The sequence below is a fragment of the Macaca nemestrina genome, chromosome 12 (assembly GCF_043159975.1).
Source record: "Macaca nemestrina isolate mMacNem1 chromosome 12, mMacNem.hap1, whole genome shotgun sequence".
Classification (NCBI taxonomy): Eukaryota; Metazoa; Chordata; class Mammalia; order Primates; family Cercopithecidae; genus Macaca; species Macaca nemestrina.
This window is the reverse complement of record NC_092136.1, coordinates 123,862,435-123,887,036: the sequence shown is the minus strand read 5'-3', so window position 1 is coordinate 123,887,036 and position 24,602 is coordinate 123,862,435. Positions and strand designations below refer to the sequence as shown.

Sequence of the window (24,602 nt, the reverse complement as noted above, 5' to 3'; positions counted from 1 at the left end):
AGCTATGGACATTTTATATCCATGGAGTAACATAGCATGTGTTTTTCGTGACTGGCTTTCCTCACTTGGCATAACGTTTTCATGGCTCATCCATGTTGTCACTTATAAATGTGCTTCATTCCTTTATTTTATCATATAATATTTCATTGTATGAATATGCCACATTTTGTTTACCTATTCATCAGTTAATGGATATTTGGATTTTTCTAGTTCTTGGCTATTATGAGTAATGGTGCTAATGAACATTCATGTACAAGTTTTCATGTGGACATAGGTTTTCATTTCTCTTAGGCACATACTTAGGAGAGAAAGCACTGGGTTTTATGGTAATTCTATTTTTAATGTTTGTGGTACTGCTAGACTGGTTTTCAAAGTGGCTGCGTTATTTGATATTCCCACCAGTGACAACTTCTTTTACAACCTCATCTCACCAATGCTTATCTTTTTTTAAATAATTATAATTATCCTAGTGTTTGTGTGTGGTAATATTTTATTGTAGTTTCGATTCACATTTCTCTCATTACCAATGATATTGAGCATCTTTTTCTGTGTTTATTTGTTTTTTTAAATATATTTTTGAACGAATGTTTTATCAAATCCTGTCCTTATTTTAAAATTGGGTTGTCTTTTAATATGTTTATGCTGTTACAATACTCAGTGTGTTCAGGATACTAGATCCTATCAGATATATGATTTGAAAACATTTCTGTGGATTGTCTCTTAACTCTCTTGATGATGTCTTTTCTGATGTTTTCTTCTGATGGTTTTATTTATTTATTTTTTATTATACTTTATGTTCTAGGGCACATGTGCACAACGTGTTTTATAATATTACTTCTTCAATTTAGATGCATGATTATACTTTCAGTTAATTTTTATAGTGTAGGTGTCCAATTTATTATTTTGAATATGAAATCCAGTTATTTCAGCACCATTTGTTGAAAAGACTGCTCTCTCTCCATTTAATTGTCTAGGCATCCCTGTCAAAAATAAAGGACCATAAATTATGTGTATGTGTGCTTGCGTGCATGCATATGTAATCTAGTAAGTACAGTGAATTTGTGTCTATTCTCTAATTCTTTAATTTCTTTCCATTGTTATTTACATGAGCTTCTTACTACACTGGCATCTTTTGTTGTTGTTGTTGTTGTTGTTGTTTTTTAGATGGAGTCTTGCCCTGTCATCCAGGCTGGAGTGCAGTGGTGTGATCTCAGCTCACTGCAACCTCTGCCTCTTGGGTTCATGCAATTCTCCTGCCTCAGACTCCTGAGTAGCTGAGATTACAGGCACTTGCCACCATGCTCAGCTAATTTGGCATCTCTTCTTTAAGGGCTATTATTCCCGTTGGTTAACAGAAAAAAATAAAGGTAGAGGTGGTGGTAAAATGCTTTCAGATGACTATATTCATCATTTGTTATCATCCAGAACAGGAAGAGTGAAGGTGGGGAGGAAAGAGAAAGAGTTTTTCAGTGCTTTCTTTTCTTGAAACACTGAAAGAACTGCCTTAGCTTCTAAAACTCATGAGCTCAAATACTTTTCATGGTGACAGAAGGGGAAGTGAAAGGAGAGTACAAAATAGTTATCAAACTTTTCTTCCACCAGATTGCATTTTATAATATTTTCTTCAGTTGTTAAAATTAGACCTATATTCCAAGAATCTTAATTGAGTTTTGAGTCAAAATTCAATGCTCTATCCTACTTAAGAGTCTTCATTTGGATTATTCCTTAGAACATCTTTTTTCTTTTATTTAGTACAAATCTTGTCTAAGTCAACAGTTCCCATCAGAGGGTGCTATTTACCTATGTTACTACTCTAACATTAATTTCCACGAGAAAATGTCCACGCTGTGATATGGACCTACTTCAGCCACATAACTACATGTCTCAATTCATAGGGAGCATTAGCTTAATTTTTCACACTGTATTCATTTTGGTACAGAAGAAAATTCTTACTTTTTACGGCAATTGAAATTTGTAGGGCTTTCTCCTGAAGATCCAGTGTTCCCTCTGTTTTGCCATGGATTATATTCTGAAATATGTAGCGAATTTTAAGATCTAGCAAAATTTCCCCTCCCACCAGCCCCTGGAAACTCATAAATACCCTACTCTCTGCTCCTATTAATTTGACTATTTTAGATTCCATGTATAGGTGAGATCATGCAGTGCTTCTCTCTGTGTGTCTTGTGTATTTCTCTTAGCATAGGTCCTCCTCATTTTAAGTGGTAATCTAAGACTTAGATACACCACTTTCTTTCCAATTTTGTGCATTTCTGACACTCAAATAAAAATGGTGGAGGATCAGAGAAGATTCATAGACATTAGGGGCCTTTGGGAGAGTGGTACCTCAGTTACTACTATTTCTCTCCATAAACAGAACTCTCCTCGTTCTAGATGTAGGTCTTTTATTCTATGTCATGTGCACTAATTTAACATTTCCTAGATGCTGGTCCTTTGTGGATTAGAAACAGTGTTCTTTTCTCCCATCCCACCTGGGTCTAATCTGTATTAGAAGCCAGCACCCAGGTTGCTGAAGCCTCTGCCTCTAATTTTCCTGGTGAAGTGAAAACGCAAGTGAATGGAGCAATGATGAGAGGAGGGAATGACGATTCTGTCCTGGTTATACAGGTTAAATATCCCTTATCTAAAATGGTTGGAACCCAAAATGTTGTGGATTTCTTATCTTTTCAGATTTTGGAATATTTGCTTTACATACTTAGGGGTAGAGCATGCCACGTCTGAAAATTTAAAATCCAAATGCTCCAGTGAAAATTTTCTCTGAGCATTGTGTTGGTGCTCAAAAAGTTTCAGAGAACCAGTATTTTGTTTCATTTATCTTTTTTGTTGTTGTTGTTTCAATTTCATTTAGTTCTGCTCTGATCTTGGTTACTTCCCTTCTTCTGTTAGGTTAGGGTTTGGTTTGTTCTTGTTTCTGTAGTTCCTTGAGGTGTGACCTTAGAATGTTAGTTTGTGCTCTTTGAGTCTTTTTGATGTAGGCATTTAGGGATATGAACTTTCCTCTTAGCACCACTTTTGTTGTATCCCAGAGGTTTTGATAGGTTGTGTCATACTGTTATTCAATGTTTGAAGAATTCTTTAATTTCTATGTTGATTTTGTTTTTGACTCAATGCTCACTCAGGAGCACGTTATTTAATTTCTATGTATTTGCTTGGTTTTGAAGCTTCCTTTTGGAGTTGATTTCCAGTTTTATTCTGCTGTGGTCTGAGAGAATGCTTGATATAATTTCAATTTTCTTAAACTTATTGATGCTCGTTTTATGACCTATCATATGCTCTGTCTTGGAGGAAGTTCCATGCAATGAACAGGGAACACTTCTACATTGCTGGTGGAAATGTAAACTAGTACAATCACTATGGGAAACAATGTGGAGATTCCTTAAAGAACTAAAAGTAGAACCACTATTTGATCCAGCAATCCCACTACTGGGTGTCTACCCAGACGAAAAAAATCATTATACAAAAAAGATACTTGCACATGCATGTTTACAACAGCACAATTCACAATTGCAAAATTGTGGAACCAACTCATATGCCCATCAATCTCTGAGTGGATAAAGAAACTGTGGTATATTTATACAATAGAATACTACTCAGCCATAAAATGGAATGAATTAATGGCATTTGCAGCAACCTGGATGAGATTGGAGACTATTATTCTAAGTGAAGTAACTCGGGAATGGAAAACCAAACATTGTATATTCTCACTGATATGTGGGAGCTAAGCTTTGAGGATGCAAAGGTAAAGAATGATGCAATGTGTAAGAATTAAAGAAAGAGGAAAGAAATACAAAGTGTGGCTCAACAGTCAACAACGACAGTTTTATTTTAGAAAACAAACCTGAGAGGGGCTTCTGGCTGAGTTAGGTCAGAGCCACACTCTCTAACAAAGAGCTTTTAAGGATTCAGGGTGGGAGAGTTTACCAGAGGCTTGGACTGCTTCTGTGTTTCTTTGTTGTGCTAATCTGCAAGGGAGAGTTGTGTGACTGTCCCTATACATCTTTCTGCAGCTGCAGGCATACCCCATGAGTCTGCTTTTAGCTTTCCTATCTTAGTGCACCTGAAGGGAAAGGAATGTGCTTATTAAGGCCCACTGTTTTACTGGGGCCTATTGAAGTTTGGCAGTTACCCAAAAGACTTTCCTCCCACCTCCCTCTGTGCCCAAGCTATCTTATCTGTGTTTAACTGTCTGCTCTTTCTGGCTTCTTATAGTTAGAAGAGAAGTGATTTCTTTGAAATCAATGAGGCTAGAAAGGGAGCTAGAACTTAAAGTGACTGTCTGAGTTGATGGTGCTCCTGCTCTGTCACAATGGACTTTGGGGACTTGGGGGGATGGATGGGAGAGGGGTGAGGGATAAAAGATTACAAATAGGATGCAGTGTATACTTCTCAGGTGATGGGTGAATCAAAATCTCACAAATTGCCACTAAAGAACTTATTCATGTGACCAAAAACCACCTGTACCCCAATAATTTATGGAAAAATACAAAAAAGTTTAAAGAAAGTAAAACAAGTTTTAGATTTTGAAGCTTTTGAAAAGTTGAATTTTCAGATCTGAGATGCTCAACATGTAGCTGATAAGACGTCATGAATGGACTATTCTAATTGGTTTAAGTGTTTTTAGCACTTTTAGTATTTTTTAAAACTTTTAGTCCTCTCACAATTAAAAATACAGGAAAAGTTGGAAAACGTTTACATTTTAAGACCACAGTGGTTTCCGTCTTAATTTCATTATTTACCCAAAAGTCATCAGGGAGCATGTTGTTTAATTTCCATGTAATTGCATGATTTTGAGGAGGGAGAGGAGCAGAAAATATAACTATTGGGTACTAGGCTTAACAGCTGCATGATGAAATAATCTGCACAACAAAACCCCCATGACATGAGTTTATCTATATAACCAACATTTACATGCAGCCCTGAACCTAAAATAAAAGCTAAAAAAGGATCCCAAAGGTATAATAAGGAACACTAATAAGAAGAACCAAAGATTATATTTAAAGTTAATATCTAAAACTGTACAACTCTTCTACTCATCATACTAAATTAGTTTTACTCTTCAATATTTATTGAAAGGAAAATAATCTCTAAGGTGTTCATTTCTTAAAATAATGCATTTTTTAAAAAAAATCTGAAGAACATAGCCTTCAGTTGATGATATCAGTTGGAAAGTTTCTAGCAGCAAGTTATAGAATGTTCAAATAAAAACCTATTTTAATTAGGAACTATTTTTTCCTCATGTAACAGTAAATCTGGAGGGAGAGTGTCCTAGGATTGGTTCAGCAACTAAGCATTCTCATCAACAACCAGGGCTTTTCATGCCACTGTCTTCAGTCTGCTAGTCTTAGACCTCAGGCTTATCACTTCACAATCACAAAATGGCTGTCATAGCTCCATGAATGACATCTAAACACAACTGTATCCAAAGATGGAAACAAGGCAACAAGAAATAGAGTTCTCCTTACATACCTCTCTTTATATCTATCATGAAGTGAATCCTTTCCAGAAGCTAGTGGATGGCTTCCCTTCTCCCTTTAATCATGTGGCTATGTCACATGGCCAATCTTAGATGTAGGGAGAGATGACAATGAGTATGTCCTATGGCCTCTGCCTCTAATTTTATTGATGAGAGAAGGGAGAACGCAAGTGAATGAAAAAATGATGAGATGAGAGAATGTGGACTCTGTCCTGGTCCACCCTTCTCCCTTATCCCTTGGTGTTTCAGCAATCATGTTTGCATATGGCAGCACTGGCTGTAGGCTAAAGTGGCACTGCTATTTGCTCTATTTAGTTTAGTAAAGCTCTAAAAAGGCTAAATCAGTGTCACCCAAGTATCATGATAGTGGTAAAGGCAGATTTTGTGGAGCCAGGTTGAGCTAGTTTCAACCCATCCCAGCAATATCCTATGTTATGGGAGAAAATACTGTGGGAAGAGCTGGGTTGTCCTCTAATACAACACTTTTCTCCACTGTTCACAGATTTCCATAGAGAAGAATGGCTCCTGGAAATAGTTCTATTGTGGCTGAATTAATTATGGTGGGGTTGAGACCAGACAGATTTCCAACTGCCCCTGTTCTTCCTGTTTCTAGTAATGGGTGTGGTCACTGGGTAGGGGAATTTGGGCTTGGTAACTCTAATTGTGTTCAGTTCATACTTTCATGCACCCATGTACTTTTTTCTTCTTAGTTTAGCTTTTATAGACCACTGTTATTCTTCTGTGTTTTTTCCAAAAATGCTGATGAACTTCATAACAGAGAAGAATATTATTTCCTACGCAGGGTGCATGTCTCAGCTTTTTTCCCCTGTTATTTATTTATTTATTTATTTATTATTTCTGAATACTATGTTCTGATGTCAGTGGTCTCTGATCACTAGTGGCCATGGCCATCTGTAACCCACTTCTGTATAACATTGCTATGCCCCCTAAAATGTGTTCCAGCCATATGCTTGATTCTTACTTCTGGCCCTTTTCTGGGGCCGTGGTCTATACCAGGTGCATGCTGAAACTGACCTTCTGTGAGGCAAACACCATCAACCACTGCTTCTGTGACATCCTTCGTCTGTTCCAGCTCTCTTGCCCCAGTTAAAATGGCTTTTAACCAAAAGACAGGCAATAACAAATGCTGGCGAGGATGTGGAGAAAAGAGAAACCTGGTACACTACTGGTACTCTGAGAATATAAATTAGTACAACCACTATGTTATGGAGAATAGTTTGGAGGTTCCTCAGAAAACTACAAATAGAGCTACCATATGATCCAGCAATCCCACTGCTAAGATGTATACCCAAAAGAAAGAAAATCAGCATATTGAAGATATCTGCACTCCCATGTTTATTGCAGCTTTATTCACAATAGCCAAGATTTGAAAGCAAGCCAAGTGTCCATCAATAGACGAGTGAGTAAAATGGAGTACTATTCATCCATAAAAAAATAGATCTTGTCATTTGCAACAACATAGATGGAACTGGAGGTCATTATGTTAAGTAAAATAAGCCAGGCACAGAAGGACAAGCTTCACATGTTCTCACTTATTTGTGGGTGCTAAAAATTAAAACACTTGAACTCATGGAGATGAAGAATAGAAGGATGGTTACCAGAGGCTGAGAAGGGTATTGAGAAGTGTGTGTGTGTTGCGGGGAGGGGCGGGGGAGGGCAGGGGTGCAGGGATTGCAGTGAGGGGGTGGGACTGGAAGATTGGGGAAAGAAGGAAGTGGAGATGGTTAAGTATTACAGACAGAATGAATAAGATCTAGTATTTGATAGCACAACAGGGTGACTACAGTCAAAAATAGCTTATTGTACACTAAAAATAACTAAAATAATATAATAGGATTATTTGTAATACAAAGAATAAACACATAAGAGGATGGATACCCCATTTACTGTGATGTAATTACTATGCATCATATTCCTGTATCAAAATATCTCATGTACCCCATAAATATGTACACCTACTATGTATCCCTGAAAATTAAAAATTAAAAACACAAAAGAAAACTAATTGTTTAATCACTTTCACCCTCATGGTTTTTAGCTGACAGTCAATACTTTTTTAAAATGAGATTTTGTCTAATGTAAGTGTTATTAAGGCCTTAGTTAAAAGCGGGCACCCTGGCTCAGGCCTGTAATCCCAGCACTTTGGGAGGCCGAAGCGGGCAGATCACGAGGTCCGGAGATAGAGACCATCCTGGCTACCACGGTGAAACCCCGTCTCTACTAAAAATACGAAAAGTTAGCCCGGCGAGGCGGCGGGCGCCTGTAGTCCCCGCTACTCTACTCGGGAGGCTGAGGCTGGAGAATGGCGTGAATCCGGGAGGCGGAGCTTGCAGTGAGCCGAGATCGCAACACTGCACTCCAGCCTGGGCGACAGAGCGAGACTCCGTCTTAAGAAAAAAAAGAAACCACTGTGTAATCTTTATTTAAAGTCACAAACAGCAGGAAATGATGCCTACAATTATACATCTAAAGGTAGGCATACATACATTCTGGCATTGTTACCATTTATTTTATTATCATAACCAAAAACCTTGATTGTCAAGGTAAAAAATACAATTTTCGCTACACTTTCCCTGCCTACATAATTTAATTTAAACAAATCATTGTCATATTTTCCTCTTGTATCCTTGTTTCTCAGAACAATTTTGGTGGCCCACATTTCCTCAGGACAAACCGTAACTCACTCCACATGCTGGAATATTCTAACCATATCAACTTCTCCTTGTTGAGCACTTTTTACCTGCTATATCTTGTGCAGTTGTTTGTATATATTTGCATATAATCTTTACAACAATTACCTAGAAGGTGGTATCATTATCCTAAGTTTACCAATAAAAACTTTGTCATCAGAGAGTTTAAGTGGAATGGTCAAGGCTGAGTAGTTTTTAAGTGGCAGAACTTGAATTTAAGTCTAGGTCAGCTTGATTCTAATTTCCATCTTTCCCATCACATCACCCTGCTTGTTTGTTAGGCTACAAACCTGCTACCTTTGCCTTGGAAAGAGAGAATTACAGAGTTTAACTAAAAGGGATCTGTTCATGAAATACTAGAGTAATTTAAATGCAAAGAAATTTTCTTTACAGTTTCTTTCACCTTGTACATTATGGACAAAAACTCTTCCCTTGATACTTCCCTGGGATTCTCAATGAAGGGGTAGACGTGTACTAAATGCTTTTTATTCAAAACTTAAAACATAATATACCTTCAAAGAAGAAATGAATTTAATTTTTGATAGAGTGAAGTACATTTGTTCTCTAATTTACTGAAGTTAAAAAATTACTAAATCTTAAATCAATTAAAAGGTTTTCCAGAGTTCCCTCTCTTCTTTTCAATCTTTCTGACTATATATCTTTCTATTTTCTTTCATATTCCACTTCTAGATGGGGAGCTTTTCTGGAATGTAAAATTCAAAGTCTCAAAACCCTTCAATCAATATTAAAATTTTCTAATATTCTATACCCATAGAAATATATGATATGATATCTCTTCTTATATTTTGAAAGTAAATTTCAAGAATAGGTATTGATTCATAGTATTGTTGGCAATATTGACTGATTGAGCCAAAAATATTTATATAGTCATATGCTACTTGGTAGCAATAAATATATTTTTCTCATAATATTTTACCCTCTTTGCTATAAGCTGATAATTGACAGTATTTTTTTTTATTTGTGCATTTTCCTAGGTGCATTGATATTAACCTCATCTCAGAATTATGGATGCCGAAGTCTTTAACTTTTTCATCAGTGGATTTCATGAGGAGATATAACAGCAATTATAATGATTAAGGACTAGTTTAGTGTTAGGATAAGAACTTCAAGTGCAGTGAAACATGGGATCAGTAATTTATTAACGTAAGTACTGGAACAGAAGAATTCCAATAGGGAAAAACAGTCACAGAAGTAATGGTTAGTAATGTGGACTCTGTAGAACAATTAAAGCACCAAAGGTGGTTACGAAATAGATCATTCATCTCCTTCAGTAGCACACTTGATGAGATATAGTAACATCATACAGCAACTGCCTACTGATTACCTTGTAGTCAGTAGATAAACACTGATGTTTCCAAAGGCTATTCTTCAACTTACTCACAAAGATTCTATGCCATGTAACCTTCTCAAATTTTGCCTTCCAACGGCTTTTTGTTTTTGTTTTTGTTTTTTTAGACGGAGCCTGTCTCTGTCGCCCAGGCTGGAGTGCAGTGGCGCCATCTCGACTCACTGCAAGCTCCGCCTCCTGAGTTCATGCCATTCTCCGGCCTCAGCCTCCAGAGTAGCTGGGACTACAGGCGCCCGCCACCACGCCCGGCTAATTTTTTGTATTTTTAGTAGAGAGGGGGTTTCACCGTGTTAGCCAGGATGGTCTTGATCTCCTGACCTCGTGATCCGCCCGCCTCGGCCTCCCAAAGTGCTGGGATTACAGGCGTGAGCCACTGCATCTGGCCCCAACAGCTTTTTTAAAACAACTTTTTGGAGGTATAATTTAAGTAAAAAACCATACATATTTAAAATTTCCAATTTAGTCAGGTTGATATATGTATGCACCTGTGAATTACCACCACATTCAGTATAATAAACATTTCCCTCACTCCCAATATTCCTGTGCCTTTTGGTAATCCATCCCTTCCTCTAGCCCTATCCCAAAGTAACAACTGACCTTCTTCTCTGTCACTATAGTTTGGTTTGGTTCATGCCTTCAAGAACTCTGTAGTCAGAACATTTTACAAAAGAATAAACAATAATTGACAACATACACTGTAAAATTGAGAGTTGAATTCTAATTTACATAAACCTGTTCAGTATGCACTGAAGGAAGTAGGGAGTTCATGAACATGTTAAGACAGAGCTGAGTATTGGAGGCAGGGAAACTTGAGCTAAGCAGACTGAAGAGAGACGTTTATTTTAGATGAGGGGAAAGAACATTTATTAGATCACGTTGTGGGAATGAACACAGAGTGGTTGCAAGATGAGATTGTTTTCGGGAGAAAGAAATAGGTGAGGGGTAGTGTGAGATTCAATGAAGAATATATAGGAGGACTTTGAAAGATACATAAAAGAACTTACACAAAACATTGTTCATTAGTACATTCATTTACTTTTTGGTATACATTAATACTGATTATGTCAAACAATGCTAAATGTTGATTTAAAAAGAGAGGAAATTTAATTAGGCCTTTTCGAGTAGATATAGTAATGGGGACTGTGATTGGCAGAGACACAAAAATGAATTAGACATGCCTGGCTAGTCTTTGTATTTTTAGTAGAGATGGGGTTTTACCATATTAGTCAGGCTGGTCTCAAACTCCTGACCTTAGGAGATCCGCCTACCTTGGCCTCCCAAAGTGCTGGGATTACAGGTGTGAGCCACCATGCCCAGTTTCAAATTGCATTTTGTAATATATATTACTTTATGACTTCCCTGTGAGGCAAATGAGGAATATTTTACAGATGAGAAAACTAAAGTTTAGTAAGTTTAAATTGCCTTTTCCACAGATAGTAAGTATAAAACCAAGATAAAAGTCTGAGTCTCCTAAATGCCAACCCAGGATTATTTCTATCTTTTCATCATAAACAGTTATTGGTATGAAATTTAAAAAATGTTTACCATGAATTCTGAATCAAAGAATAGTTGAACTACAGAAAATACCCTTCTGCTTCTGGTATAAGATTTTCTCATCATAAAAGTTCTGGCACTAAGAAATTTGAAAAATGATTTACTTAGTTCTGATTATTGATCAGGAATCTAAGTCTTAGAATCTCAATGACTTCCTTAGAGATATATATTTATTTTAATTAAATGAGCATAATAAATATATGAAGTGTCTAGTTCAATGTCTGCTACACAGTGAGCATCTATAAGCAGTATTACTAATTATGATACTATAAAAAGGAGTAGTTGTTATAATTTATGATAATAGAATTGGGGCAGATTTGAAACTAAAACAAGCTACTGAGTAAATTCAGTTCTGAATCAACTGTATTAACGTAATTTTTATGTGTAAACATCACTAGAGATCTTTGGATGCTTTATAGCTGATTTCCCTAAAGAAGTGAGTCACTGGGGAAATCCTGTATATTTCTGGCAGGACCAATGCAAAAAGTTGAGGTGGCTCTTAAGAGCTACATCCCCTTTGACAGTGGCTCTACATCAGGATAGCATGGAACTCATGTGATCTGGAATGGGAGGTACCCTGGACAGGGTGGAATACGTTAAAGCTGCTTAAGCCATTGAGTGACATAAACTGCAGTCACAGGAAATAGTACAGGAACAGAGGCTGAATAATTACTAAATTCTGGTAATTAAAAATTGGTTCAGTTGAAAAGATTCCATGGAAAGTATTTCTCAGGATCTTAGATTTCTGATCTGAACTCTTTCACAGGAAGGAGAAGCAGGTCATTCTACGTTGATTATCTATGATAACCAACTTTATAGTTGTCAGAATTTGGCTTTCCCAAGACAGTACAATTTCTTTTATTTTTTTTGAGGTGGAGTCTTGCTCTTTCACCCAGGCTGGAGTGCAGTGGCACAAACTCACTCACTGCAACCTCCGCCTCCCAGGATCAAGTGATTCTCCTGCCTCTGGAGTAGCTGAGATTACAGGCATGCGCAAACACGCCAGGCTAATTTTTGTATTTTCAGTAGAGACGGTTTTTCACCATGTTGGCCAGGCTAGTCTCGAACTCCTGACCTCAAGTGGTCCACCTGCCTCAGCCTCGCAAAGTGCTGGGATTACAGGCATGAGCCACCGCACCCAGCCCCAAGACAATATAATTGCAATGAGAGACCACAATAGGGTTGCCAAAAATTTGGTTTTCCAAGTAAAGGCATTCAAACACAATGTAAAAATAAACAAGCAAGCAACCAAAGGACATAACTATTATCTACTGTCAGAACCACATAATAAAATGAAAGAATATTTCAAATCCCAAAACATTTAAAGAGGTAAAATCGACAACCTCAGAAAAGGACGGCCTTTACATTGAATAAGTTTAGTTTTAGAAAAAAAATTCTATGTTGTCTTTGTTTTTCTTCAGTTTAAAACAACTTTTACTCATTGATGAACTTTTAGTCAAGAACCAACAACTGACTTCGGAATCAATTTTGGGAATCATTGATCTAATTCCTCTGTGTTACAGAATCCTTATTGGTAACACTAAAAATAAAATAAACTTCTTTTAGGACCTCCAACACTCTTGGGATAAATGGCAATAGGGGGCCCAGGACATGATGTGATCATTTCTGCAGAGGGTTATTAAATGCTGAGCACACCAGTAATCTCTGGGCTCAATAGGTCTTGGGGGATTTGTGTGTGTTTGGGTGTGTTTTGTATTCATAATGATATCCCTAAGCTCACTAAACCTCAGATGAAAGCTGCATATCATGCCGCCCTCTTGCTTTTAAGATTGAGGAAGCTGGATATCATGGTCTGCTTCAAGGTCCAAGAGTTGTTTGTACGATCTAATACATTTTGATGTTTTACTTTTAGCCAACCAAATAATTCAGCCCTTGGCATATAAATGTGTGTATAAGGTAGTAGGAGAGACTTTGTTCCTTGTTGGTTATTACAGGGATCTGTGACTTCAGCAAAGTGAACAATTCCTAAGAAATTCTGTCTCTGTGCAGGACCAAGGTAAGTGTCCCATGTCCTTTATGACAATTATATCATATCTAATGCAAGGACAGTTGGCGATTAGCAACCATGCTGACGTTTGTGCAACATTTTCTGTTTACCGAGGAGCATCTGCCCCACCATTCTCTCCTCTAGGTTATGTCCTCACTTCTCCTCTTCTATTAATCTTGCCTTATCACCTCTTTGTAATCTGGGTCACACAATCTGCAGGAACGATTCCTAATCTAAGTTCAACCAGTTCTGGCAGAGAGCCTTGCTGGAATTTCCATACGACTGTGAAGTGTTTGCTTACCTGAAATTTTTCTGGTTTGTGTATTTATTAGTGTTACTTGTCTTCTTGCACACCAGCCTACACATACACCTTTCTTTCTTTCTTTCTTTCTTTCTTTCTTTCTTTCTTTCTTTCTTTCTTTCTTTCTTTCTTTCTTTCTTTCTTTCTTTCTCTTTCTTTCTTTCTTCCTTCCTTCCTTCCTTTCTCTCTCTCTCTTTCTTTTTCTTTCTTTCTTTCTCTCTCCCTTCATCCCTTCCCTCCTTCCTTCCTTCCTTCTCTCTCTCTTTCTTTCTTTTTCTTTTTCTTTCTTTCTTTCTCTCTTTCTCTCTCTCTTTCTTTTTCTTTCTTTCTTTCTTTTTTTTTTTATTTTCGAGATGGAGTCTCGCTGTGTTGCCCAAGCGGGAGTGTAGTGGTGCGATCTCGGCTCACTGCAGCCTCTGCCTCCCGAGTTCAAGTGATTCTGCTGCCTCAGCCTCCCGAGTAGCTAGGATTGCAGATGCTTACCACCACACCCAGCTAATTTTTGTGTTTTTAGTAGAGACAGGGTTTCACCATGTTGGCAAGGCTAGTCTTGAACTCCTGATTTCAGGTGATCCGCTCACCTCAGCCTCCCAAAGTGCTGGGATTACAGGCATGAGCCACCGCGCCTGGCTCCAATTTCTAAGAGATAAAGATACAATCCCAGGTAGAGTATTCATTCTGGACAGAGTATTAAACATAAATTCCTACCTTCTCATCCATCTTAAAGAAATGTTCTCCCAGCACTTTGGGAGGCTGAGGTGACCTGAGGTCAGGAGTTTGAGACCAGCCGCCTGGTCTCACCTCCTGATTTCACCTCCATGGTGAAATCCCGTCTTTACACAAAAATCAGCTGGGCTTGATGGTGCATGTCTTTAATCCCAGCTACTCAGGAGGTTGAGGCAGAAGAATTGCTTGAACCTGGGAGGCAGAGGTTGCAATGAGCCGAGATCGCACGATTGCTCTCCAACCTTGGCAACAGAGCAAAACTGTCTCCAAAAAAAAAAAAAAAAAAAAAAAAAAGAAAAGAAAAGAAAGGGAAAGAAATGTTCTCAGGTCACCAGGAGATGGATCAAGAGTCCGTTCAGCTTGCATAGCTCTGCTGTGTTTCTTCCTGGCCTCGTAAGCGCTTGTCCCTTGGGGATGAAAACACTTCAATGCCCCCAACTCCTTCAAAAAAGGCCCAACACTTTAAATCCCTCTCGAAATTTCCAAATCTGAAAACAAACGTTTTAAAACCTAACCAGCACCAAATGTTTAAAACATTTTTATTATTCTTACCAAAGTGAAGGACCTAGGACAAACAAACACCCGTGTCTCTCTTTTCTTCATACAAAGGTAGTGTCTTTTCATCTCCTGATGTTATGTACTTTTCTCTGTTCAACTGCATTTAAAAATATGTGCCACATGAAATGTTGACAAGTGTTTTTAGATAATGAATCTCTACATTGATCATTTTACCTTTGAAACAGGTATCCCACTTCAAAGATTGAAACAATGAAGTTTACATGAAATGACTTGTCCAGTGTTACAGACTGGTCTGCGGTAAAGTCAAACCTTGAAATACACCTACTTTGATACCCAAACCTTTCCATTCATTGCTGAGTAGACTATAAGTTCACCTCAGTCAGCTCATTCAATATTTTTGTTATCAACTAGATATTGGAAGTGCTGAACTCACAAAATTGAGCTGGTTTCTTTCTAGCTGGATTGTTTAGAGCCTTAAATGAATAACTGGCACCTGACAACACACACACTTCTCTGAAATGGCTCCACCAGGGAGCCAGTTCATATTGAAAAGGGTGGACCAACTAGATTCTAGTATTTCTTCTGGGAAAAGTACAGCATTCTCTTTTATTTCTTTATATGCAGGGCTCAAACCACCAAGGGTACCAAGCTTTGGAAAGTTCAAGATTTATACTTGTAGCAACATTCTTCTCACACATCTTCAGAAGCACCTTTTCCTGCCACGGTAAGGGCATTCTGTGGGGGGTGCGGATCTCATAACTAAGGGGGAAGTAGTTCACTGCTAAGATTCCAGCCAGCCTACTCTTTTGGCAATAGTTGAGGTCCAATAAGACTCTCTTTGTGAACTTTATAGATGAACACCTGGGTTACAAGAGATTGTCCTTCATCAGTGATTCCAATGATGAAGCTTTTGCCTCCCCCACCCTTCTCCAGCTTAGCAGAGGGCCAGAGGTGTTATGTGGAGACTCCTACTTCTGCAGTATTATTACCCTGGAGATACTTTTATTCAGCACAATGAGCAGATGCCTTACACCCAACCCCACGCCCACCCTCACTCCAGTTGGAAGTAATAGACATTTTCAATTCTCTGAGGCTGAGGCTTCATCCTCTCCTTGTTTTCAGATACTGTGAGAAATATGTGCAGGTCTTCGAGTAGGAGGAAACTGGGGAAATTGAAAAAGTGATTGAATCTCCCTTCAATCTCTTCTCCTGTTTAACTGTCACAAACTGGCTATCAGAAATTCTCCCCATAAAGTAAACATTTGCTTTTTTTCCTACCAAATTCAGGAGGCAAAGGTTACTGAGTCAGTCAGGAAGTACTTTTTTGTAACTTAAATTCTGGACCAACTTGGAGGAGGCCCAGGGAACTTTAGGGAGACAAGGCAGAGGTATCAAGGTTAGAAACAATGAAAACTATGACTCAGTCTGTTAGCTGCTGTCAACCTCGCTTATGCAGTTTGGTTTTGTTTGGAAGAACAGTGAGGGCCCATGTTAATGTAATTCACGCTTTCTGTTTTCACAGAAATGCCTAAAGAAGAATGACCGTGGAAAATTATTCTACAGCAACTCAGTTTGTCTTAGCTGGTTTAACACAGCAAGCAGAGATCCAGCTGCCCCTCTTCCTCCTGTTCTTGGGTATCTATTTGGTCACAGTAGTGGGCAACCTGGGCATGGTTCTCCTGATTGCCGTCAGCCCTCTGCTTCACACCCCCATGTACTATTTCCTCAGTAGCTTGTCCTTCGTTGATTTCTGCTATTCCTCTGTCATTACTCCCAAAATGCTGGTGAACTTCCTAGGAAAGAACACAATCCTTTACTCTGAGTGCATGGTCCAGCTCTTTTTCTTTGTGGTCTTTGTGGTGGCTGAGGGTTACCTCCTGACTGCCATGGCGTATGATCGCTACGTTGCCATCTGTAGCCCACTGCTTTATAATGTGATCATGTCCTCATGGGTCTGCTCACCGCTAGTGCTGGCTGCCTTCTTCCTGGGCTTTCTCTCTGCCTTGGCTCATACAAGTGCCATGATGAAACTGTCCTTTTGCAAATCCCACATTATCAACCATTACTTCTGTGATGTTCTTCCCCTCCTCAATCTCTCCTGCTCCAACACATACCTCAATGAGCTTCTGCTTTTTATCATTGCGGGGTTTAACACCTTGGTGCCCACCCTAGCTGTTGCTATCTCCTATGCCTTCATATTCTACAGCATCCTTCACATCCGCTCCTCAGAGGGCCGGTCCAAAGCTTTTGGAACATGCAGCTCTCATCTCATGGCTGTGGGGATCTTCTTTGGGTCCATTACCTTCATGTATTTCAAGCCCCCTTCAAGTAACTCCCTGGACCAGGAGAAGGTGTCCTCTGTATTCTACACCACAGTGATCCCCATGCTGAACCCTTTAATATACAGTCTGAGGAACAAGGATGTGAAGAAAGCATTGAGGAAGGTCTTAGTAGGAAAATGAGTCCTGATTTGGGGGATTTATAGATGGGAAAAATGAATAGTTCCAGTGAACATGCATTCTTTTTTTTTCTATTTTTCATGTTATTCTGTTGTAACATACATAATATCTAGATTTTAAAATTACTTTCCCATCTATGATTGATTCAGCCTTCTCAATGAAATAAAATAATTTGTAAAGCAGGTATTGACATTCTTATCTTTTGATAGGAAAACCGAGGTCTAGGTAGTTTTAATTTTTCTTACCAATTGTGATAGAGAAGACATGAAAATTCAGATTTTCTCCAGTGTTAGTCCTCTCTTCCTAATATCTCATGTTTGCTTGTTGAATACTTGCTATGTGGGAGGCACTGAGTTGTCCACTGATGTGAATGCTAAGAGGAATGTTAGCCTGATCCCGGATATCTATTAATTCTTCAGGGAATTAGACAAATACACAAGGGAAAAGAAAAGAAAAGAAAAAGTTAAGAACAAGAATAGCAATTCTAGTCAGCAGGTCTTACTCAAAACACTTTTACTATTTTTTTCTACTCAGTATATTAAAAATCTCTTTATTTCCATTTCTTTGTTGTTCCTTATGGACCTGAGTTTTTTTTGTTTGTTTGTTTTTTGTATTTATTTATCTACTTTAACACCACAGTTCTACACTAAGGGACCTCTGACCATGTGTTTTCACTATCTATTGCAATGGAGTTGCCTAATGTTGTAAAACCTTCCTCACAGGGAAGATATAACCCCCACATTCTTCCTACATATACCCTGGGATTTAGAAAAACAAATAACAATCAGTTAAGAGGAAAAAAAAGGCGAGGCTATTTTAGAGAAAAGTAGAATCAAGAAATACAGAAGATTCAAAATTATAATTGGGAAATTCGAAGTAAGTCTTAAGAAAAGTGACACAAAATCCTTTTTGTGCTGAAAAAACCCCTCATCAGCACACTTATTAGGATGTTTTGGTCTTACTACAGAAGGGAAAAGAAGAATCAATGGAGAAGAGAAAAAGAATTTTAGCTGACCAAAATAAAAATACATAAATGGTGATTACAAGTTGATACAAAAAATATTCATATCCCATAGAAAAGTATGCAGAAGTCATTCACTGTGAATATTATATATGTAATGTTCATTTTATATATATATATAGTAGCTATTAAACTTGGTCAACCACATTAAAAAATTCAAATAAAATAATAAGTCATATGCTTATTTACCTGTGAAATGGTAAATAATATTTTAATCTTAAAGGTGAGGTAAACAAGAATGATAATATATATAAATACCTGTATTAATTTCTGTAAGACAGTTTGATAATATATATTAAATAATATATGCCAAATAATTCCATACAACCTTTTACCAAGTTATTCAATTTCTAGGCATGTATACTTAAGAAATAAAAGTAACGTTGTCAAAGGCAGAGCTATAAATATATTGACAATAACAAAATAATGAATTGAGTTAAATGTTCTTCAAAGTTACACGTTTGAGTAAGATTCAGATGTCCAGTAGAATAAATATGGTATAGATATACAGTAGACTAAAGAGCAGCCATTAAAATAATTTTGTGAAATAGTACTGGTAGGGACAATATGCAAATCATATATTAAGAAGACAGGCATGACAAATGATACGATACGTATGACACACTTGAATAAAAAATCCGTAGTGCTTTAACAGACATTCTTTCTTTTCCTTTCACATTGAAACAAGTATGTAGCATATAAATAAATGAGGATAATGTTTTAGGGGTGTTTTAACATTATTTTTGTGTGTCTGTGTTGAATACAGGGGTTCAAAGGGCTTCATCTTCTACTCCAAGCATTTTAAAGACATTCCTCCACTGCATTTCAATGAATTTTATATATGTATACACAGAAAATGCACCAAGAGTATAGTTCTTTTAATTGCTAATGATGTTTATATCTGTTTAGTGACTCTCCAGGTAAAGATATAGAATGCTAGCATCACTCCCGGAGGCCGCCTTATGCACTTCCCAAGTCAATACCCATCTTCAAGAAGTACCTACTATATTGACTTGTACAATTGGTCATTTTCTTTTTTTTTTTTTGAACTTTATACAAACTTCTCTCATACTCCTTTGTAATCCTTCCCTCAAGTTTTTTCCACCGTTCCCTAGGCAATCATGAATCCACTTCTGTCACTGTACATTAGCTAGCGTTTCCAAGAATTTTGTGTTTATAAGGCCATACATTGTGTACTCTTGCTTGATGTCTTTAATTCAGCATAATTATTTTTAGATTCACCATGATTTGCATGCATCATAGCACTACCAACTTTCCTTGACATTTTCCTTTGTTGAGATCAGTTGACCATCTATTTAGGGACCTATTTTGTTCCCTATATTCTATTTGTTTATCTTTATTATTTTCATGCATATGCACTGATGGAAATCAACAAGGAAAAGCGAATCTGTTCAAGAGATTGTTCTGATTGACTAGATATCTGTTTCCAAAAGCTGAACCTGATTCAATTCCTCATACCATACACACGCACTAACTAGAAATTGGTTACAGAAGGGAACATAAGACCTATCTTTGTGACTGGAGGTAGTCAAACATTTCTTACATAGAATACCAAGAAAAATGATAAATGAGACTCCATCAAAATTTTAATTTTTTATTATTAAAAGACATTGTTTTAGAAAAAAAAGAAAGTGCACACACAGCCTGGAAAAAAATAATGTACACACACATACACAAACACAAAACAAATGTGTCCAACAGATGACTTATATCCAACTTTTATAAATAATTCCTACAACCAATTATTAAAAAATGAGTAAAAGAAACTTTACATAAACTGTATACTAAGGCTTACAAATACATTAAGCAATTTCAATATTAATAGTCATCAGGAGAATTCAAATTAAAACCACAAAGAGATACCATTACACACCACTAGAGGGATTAAAATTTAAAAGATTAAAATACTAAGTATTGGAGAGGATTCAGAGAATTGGCATCTCTCAGATATTACACGTTGTAGTGTAAAATGTCAAAACAGTGCAGAAACAAAAATATACTAGAATGTCTATTAAATCTTTATTGATAATAGCAGAAAAATCAAGAAATGTCCATCATCTGATAAACAGAGAAGCAAATTATGGAATGTATGTATAATGGAACACCACTTAGTAATAAAAAGGGATAATCTATTGAGGCATGCAACAAAACAGATGAATATCATTTAATAATATGTCCAGTCCGAGAAACTACAAACACAAGAGTACTCACAATATGAATCAATTTATTTCAAGTGCAAGAATAGGCACTACAAACCTGTGAAGATAAAATTCATAATGGTGATTGTTTCTTTGGAAAAAGTAAGTACTCATACTGGATATAAACACAAAAGGACTTTCTCAGGTGATAGAAATGGCCTGTATCAGAGACTGACATGTTTCTCTAAAGAACCAGATAACAAATATTTTAGAATCCACAGACCATAAGGTTTCCATTGCAACTACTCAACAATTATATTGTAATGAATGAATGTGGCCTTGTACAATACAATTTTATTTATAAATATTAAAATTTGAATTTTATATAATCTTATTTTAATTTTTTCAGCCATTTAAAAATGTAAAAAGTGATATTAGCTCATAAACAATACTAAACTATGGGCTGGATTTGCCCCATAACCCATATTTTGCACTGCTACTCTTTATCTTGATAAGTGTACTAGTTATTTGAGTGAATATATTTATCAAAACTCATTGAATTATATACTTAATACCTGTTCATTTTGCTATATGTAATTATTCTGAAATGATTATAATATAAAAATAGGAGAATATAGAGGACTTGATGACTTCAAGTGAGCATAATTTTTAAAGAAAATGAGTCATAAATTTAGCCACATTTAAAAACTTCACAATAAAAGGCATCATACAGAAGCTAAAGGCAAGCTACAAATCAGAAAAGGATAATTGAAACACAAAAGGATTGATATCCATACTTTAAAAAATCCCACAAATTAATAAGTGAAGGACAAGAAGCCTAATAGAAAACCAGGCAAAGGATATAAGCAGGAATTCACACTGAAAACAGAATGTCCAGTAGCCAATAAACAAATGGAGCAATGTTTAACTTCATAGAATCAGCCAAATATGACCATTTACTACACTACATGTCAAGGACTCATATGGTTTAGCCCTGTGTCCACATCCATGTGTTGACAGAGGGACCTGTAATCCCTAAGTGTCAAGAGAGGGAGGTGACTGGATTATGGGGGCGGTTTCCTCCATGCTGTTCTTGTGATAGTGAGTGAATTCTCACAAGATCTGATGATTTTATAAATGGTAGTTTTTCCTGCTCTGTCTCACACCTCCTGCCATGTAAGATGTGCCTGCTTTCCCTTCTGCCGTGATTGCAAGTTTCCTGAGGCTTCCCCAGTCATGCAGAACTGTGAGTCAATTGTCAATTAAACTTCTTTTCTTTATAAATTACCTAGTCTCCAGCAGTTCCTTATAGCAATGTGAAAACGGACTAATACAGATTCATTTCTGTACTGGTTGTAGTTTTGGTCTCCTTTATCTTTCCTAGTGAGGAGGCCATGAGTAAATTGGGAGACAGGAAGCCCTGGCTCCAGATTCGCTTGTGAAATTGTATTCCTGGATATACTCATTTGTAAAGAAATTACACTACTCTAATTCTTCCTTTCTTATAAAACCGTCATGGGAGTAAGATAAGTAAAATGTGGGAAAACATAAAATTGTAAATCTTTATAAATTTGATACAACATCATTTGTTATGATTCCTCTGACTTGAAAACTATGAAGCCCTTTCTTCTTTAAAGTCTTGGATTTTCTTTTTCCTAAAATGGGTACAGGCAAGTTGTACATGCACTTCTCAGGAAGCTATCAGTTTTATGGCTATAAACCTTAAAGAGAATCTCAACATATTGAGAAATAGTTATTTGTAATGAAATGTCAGACCCAATACATATACACATACCTTTCTGCATACAGGTTTACAATCTATTTAGGAGTGATAACATCATCCACAAACATTAATCTCTCACAAACATTCACAGTGTCTTTTAACATGGCTGGGAAGAAAACAATACAGTGTTTCTCAAATTGTGGACAAGGCACAGCTGAAGACAGACTTGGGAAAACTCATGTAAAGCATAAACAGAGTTCATTTTCTTAAAGACCTAATTTGGCTTAAAAATGTGATGGTGTAAACCCAGCAATTTTTATGTGAAAATTGTTGATGTACTAGAAGGTTGAATGTAAATAAGACACTTAAAAATTGCCACAATTTTAACCTGTATTCTCCTCCTCATTTCATGCCTTTAGCATATTAACTCTTATCTGCCATTTGAGTTACTTTAGTAGAAAAATTTAAGAATTATCAAAAGAGCATAGAACCAGGACTTAGAGGACTTACACTGGAAACCTGGCTCCAGCACAAAACGCCTAAGCCTCCGTCTTCCACAGTTCTATCAGTATAATTGTGTAGGGAATATTTAATATAGATAAGTGCACCCCAGGAGAAGCCTGGCAGGCTGTTCAAAAGGCCCCACAGAATGACAGTCACAGCCCTGCTATATTAATTTTAGTCTAGAATCTGCCCTCAGCTCTGCAAGCTTGCACATCTAATTTTGTCTGCAGAGGAAATCATTCTTTTGGGAATGGATTTCACAGTAACCAAGCTCAACCAGCTGATGCACAGGAGCAGATGCTAGTTTTTAAATTACAACAAATGCAGGACATTGGAAGGTATTGTCAGTCTTCTGATTCAGTCAGGTTACATGGGAGATAGATCCACAACCAGAAGGTCAATATATTAATTTAAAGGAGAACTGACTTTGTCACCGGAACTTGCATAATGCAGTCCGCATGACTCATTCTTTCCCTGTAGAAAGGCCGAGTGTGAAGCCAAATAAGTACAATCCATTAAGTAGGAAAATGGAACAAAGTGAAAAAAATCAGCTATGCTCGTCCTCCCCTTCATTTTATTTTAATTACAATTTAAATGGTATTTTAATTTGTTTGTTATTATAGTAGATAAAATAGCATAGTAGAAGATAAACTGTTAATTAGATACATATTTACATTATCATGGAATGACTATTGAGGCATAGAGTGTCCTCTTTCTGGGCCTCAATTAAAAACGGTGAATTGATCAAATAAACTTGATGACTATTTTCAGCTCTAAGACGTCCTGTTAATAGGAATAGCTAATATTTACTGAGTGATAGTTCATTCCTTTTTTTTAAACAATTAGGTTTCTTTTAGTTTTCCTTTTTGATGATACAAAATGTCAAGTCATTCTAATAGCTAAATTATTATTCATACTCTTTCCTTAAAATTTGTTCTTAGAAAAGTAGTTTCTGGGTCAATGATAAGAATATTTTATAAACGTTTGCTATATATCACATTTCAGAAAGATTATACCAAATTAAATGTCATCTAGTAGTTATATAAGTAAATGAATACACCCTCACATATATTGATGAAAATTGTACAGGAATATATTATTATGGTTATTTCTGAGGAGTGTGCTATTTGTCTTTATTCTATGCTTGCATGTTTTATATTTGTTTATAATAAATGTATATTCTTATACATAAATGTATATTACTTATATAGTCATTGCTAATTTATATTTTCTATATGAAGCATAATTTTCAAAGCATTTATATATTTAATTTGGATTATAACAATATAAGAGACTGGTCTCCAAACTGTCTACCTAATGCTGCACAATTAGCAAGATTTAGTTATCTAAATGATAAAACTGTCCATCTTGGGCTGAGGCAGCAGGCTGGCTGCATCAGGTAAAAACTGTGTACCTAGCTTGCTGCATTAATTGCCCTGTGGGACCACCCCTCAGGGTACGTGCATGTGCCCTGAGATAGGAAGAACATTGATCTCCGTTGGGTTGCAAGTTTCTTTCAAGTCTCTTGGCAATGCCACCACTGCCTCAGTTTAGTGGTGAAAAAATAAATAAATAAAAATGAGTGGTGGCTAACTGCTGGAGAAATTTCCAGCCCACGCAAGCCTAGCATGGAAGAAACCATGAGAGGCCCTACAGTGGAGAAAAAGAAAATATGCTCTATAGGATATGGGCAAGAGAGACAAGCCTTTACCAGGAGGACAAAATCCGTTTCTCTTTAGGTGTCCCTCCAGGGCCCTGTTTTGACGACACATAACACATTATCCAAGGGCAAAGAAGAACTATTTTACAAGGCTCAGTTTCATTATTAAGAGACTGTAAAAAGGATGAATTTAGAAATGAGAGATGAAAGCTCAAAAACAGACAGAGGAAGCATTCAATGGTTCACCGTTAAGCATAATGTTAGCCGACAATCTTAGTAGATGCTTTTTTACAGGTTGAGGACATGCTCCTCTATTCCAAATTTCCTGAGAGTTTTTAATGAGAATGCACATAGGTTTTTCTATTTTGTCTTGTTTATTGGTGAATTACACTGATTG

At 36.9% G+C, this 24,602-nt stretch overlaps 1 protein-coding gene across 1 annotated transcript; it reads left to right on the top strand.

Moving 5' to 3' along the window:
• The first annotated feature begins 16,217 nt into the window (after positions 1-16,217).
• LOC105476303 (olfactory receptor 8D1) lies at positions 16,218-17,266 on the top strand. Its single transcript, XM_011732088.2, has one exon. It carries the CDS (start codon positions 16,218-16,220, stop codon positions 17,139-17,141), a length of 924 nt encoding a protein of 307 aa, XP_011730390.2. The 3' UTR covers positions 17,142-17,266.
• Positions 17,267-24,602: the final 7,336 nt, after the last annotated feature.

Coding starts and splice junctions, on each gene's coding strand:
- LOC105476303 (XM_011732088.2), top strand. CDS start 16,218: ATGACCGTGGAAAATTATTCTACAGCAACTCAGTTTGTCTTAGCTGGT.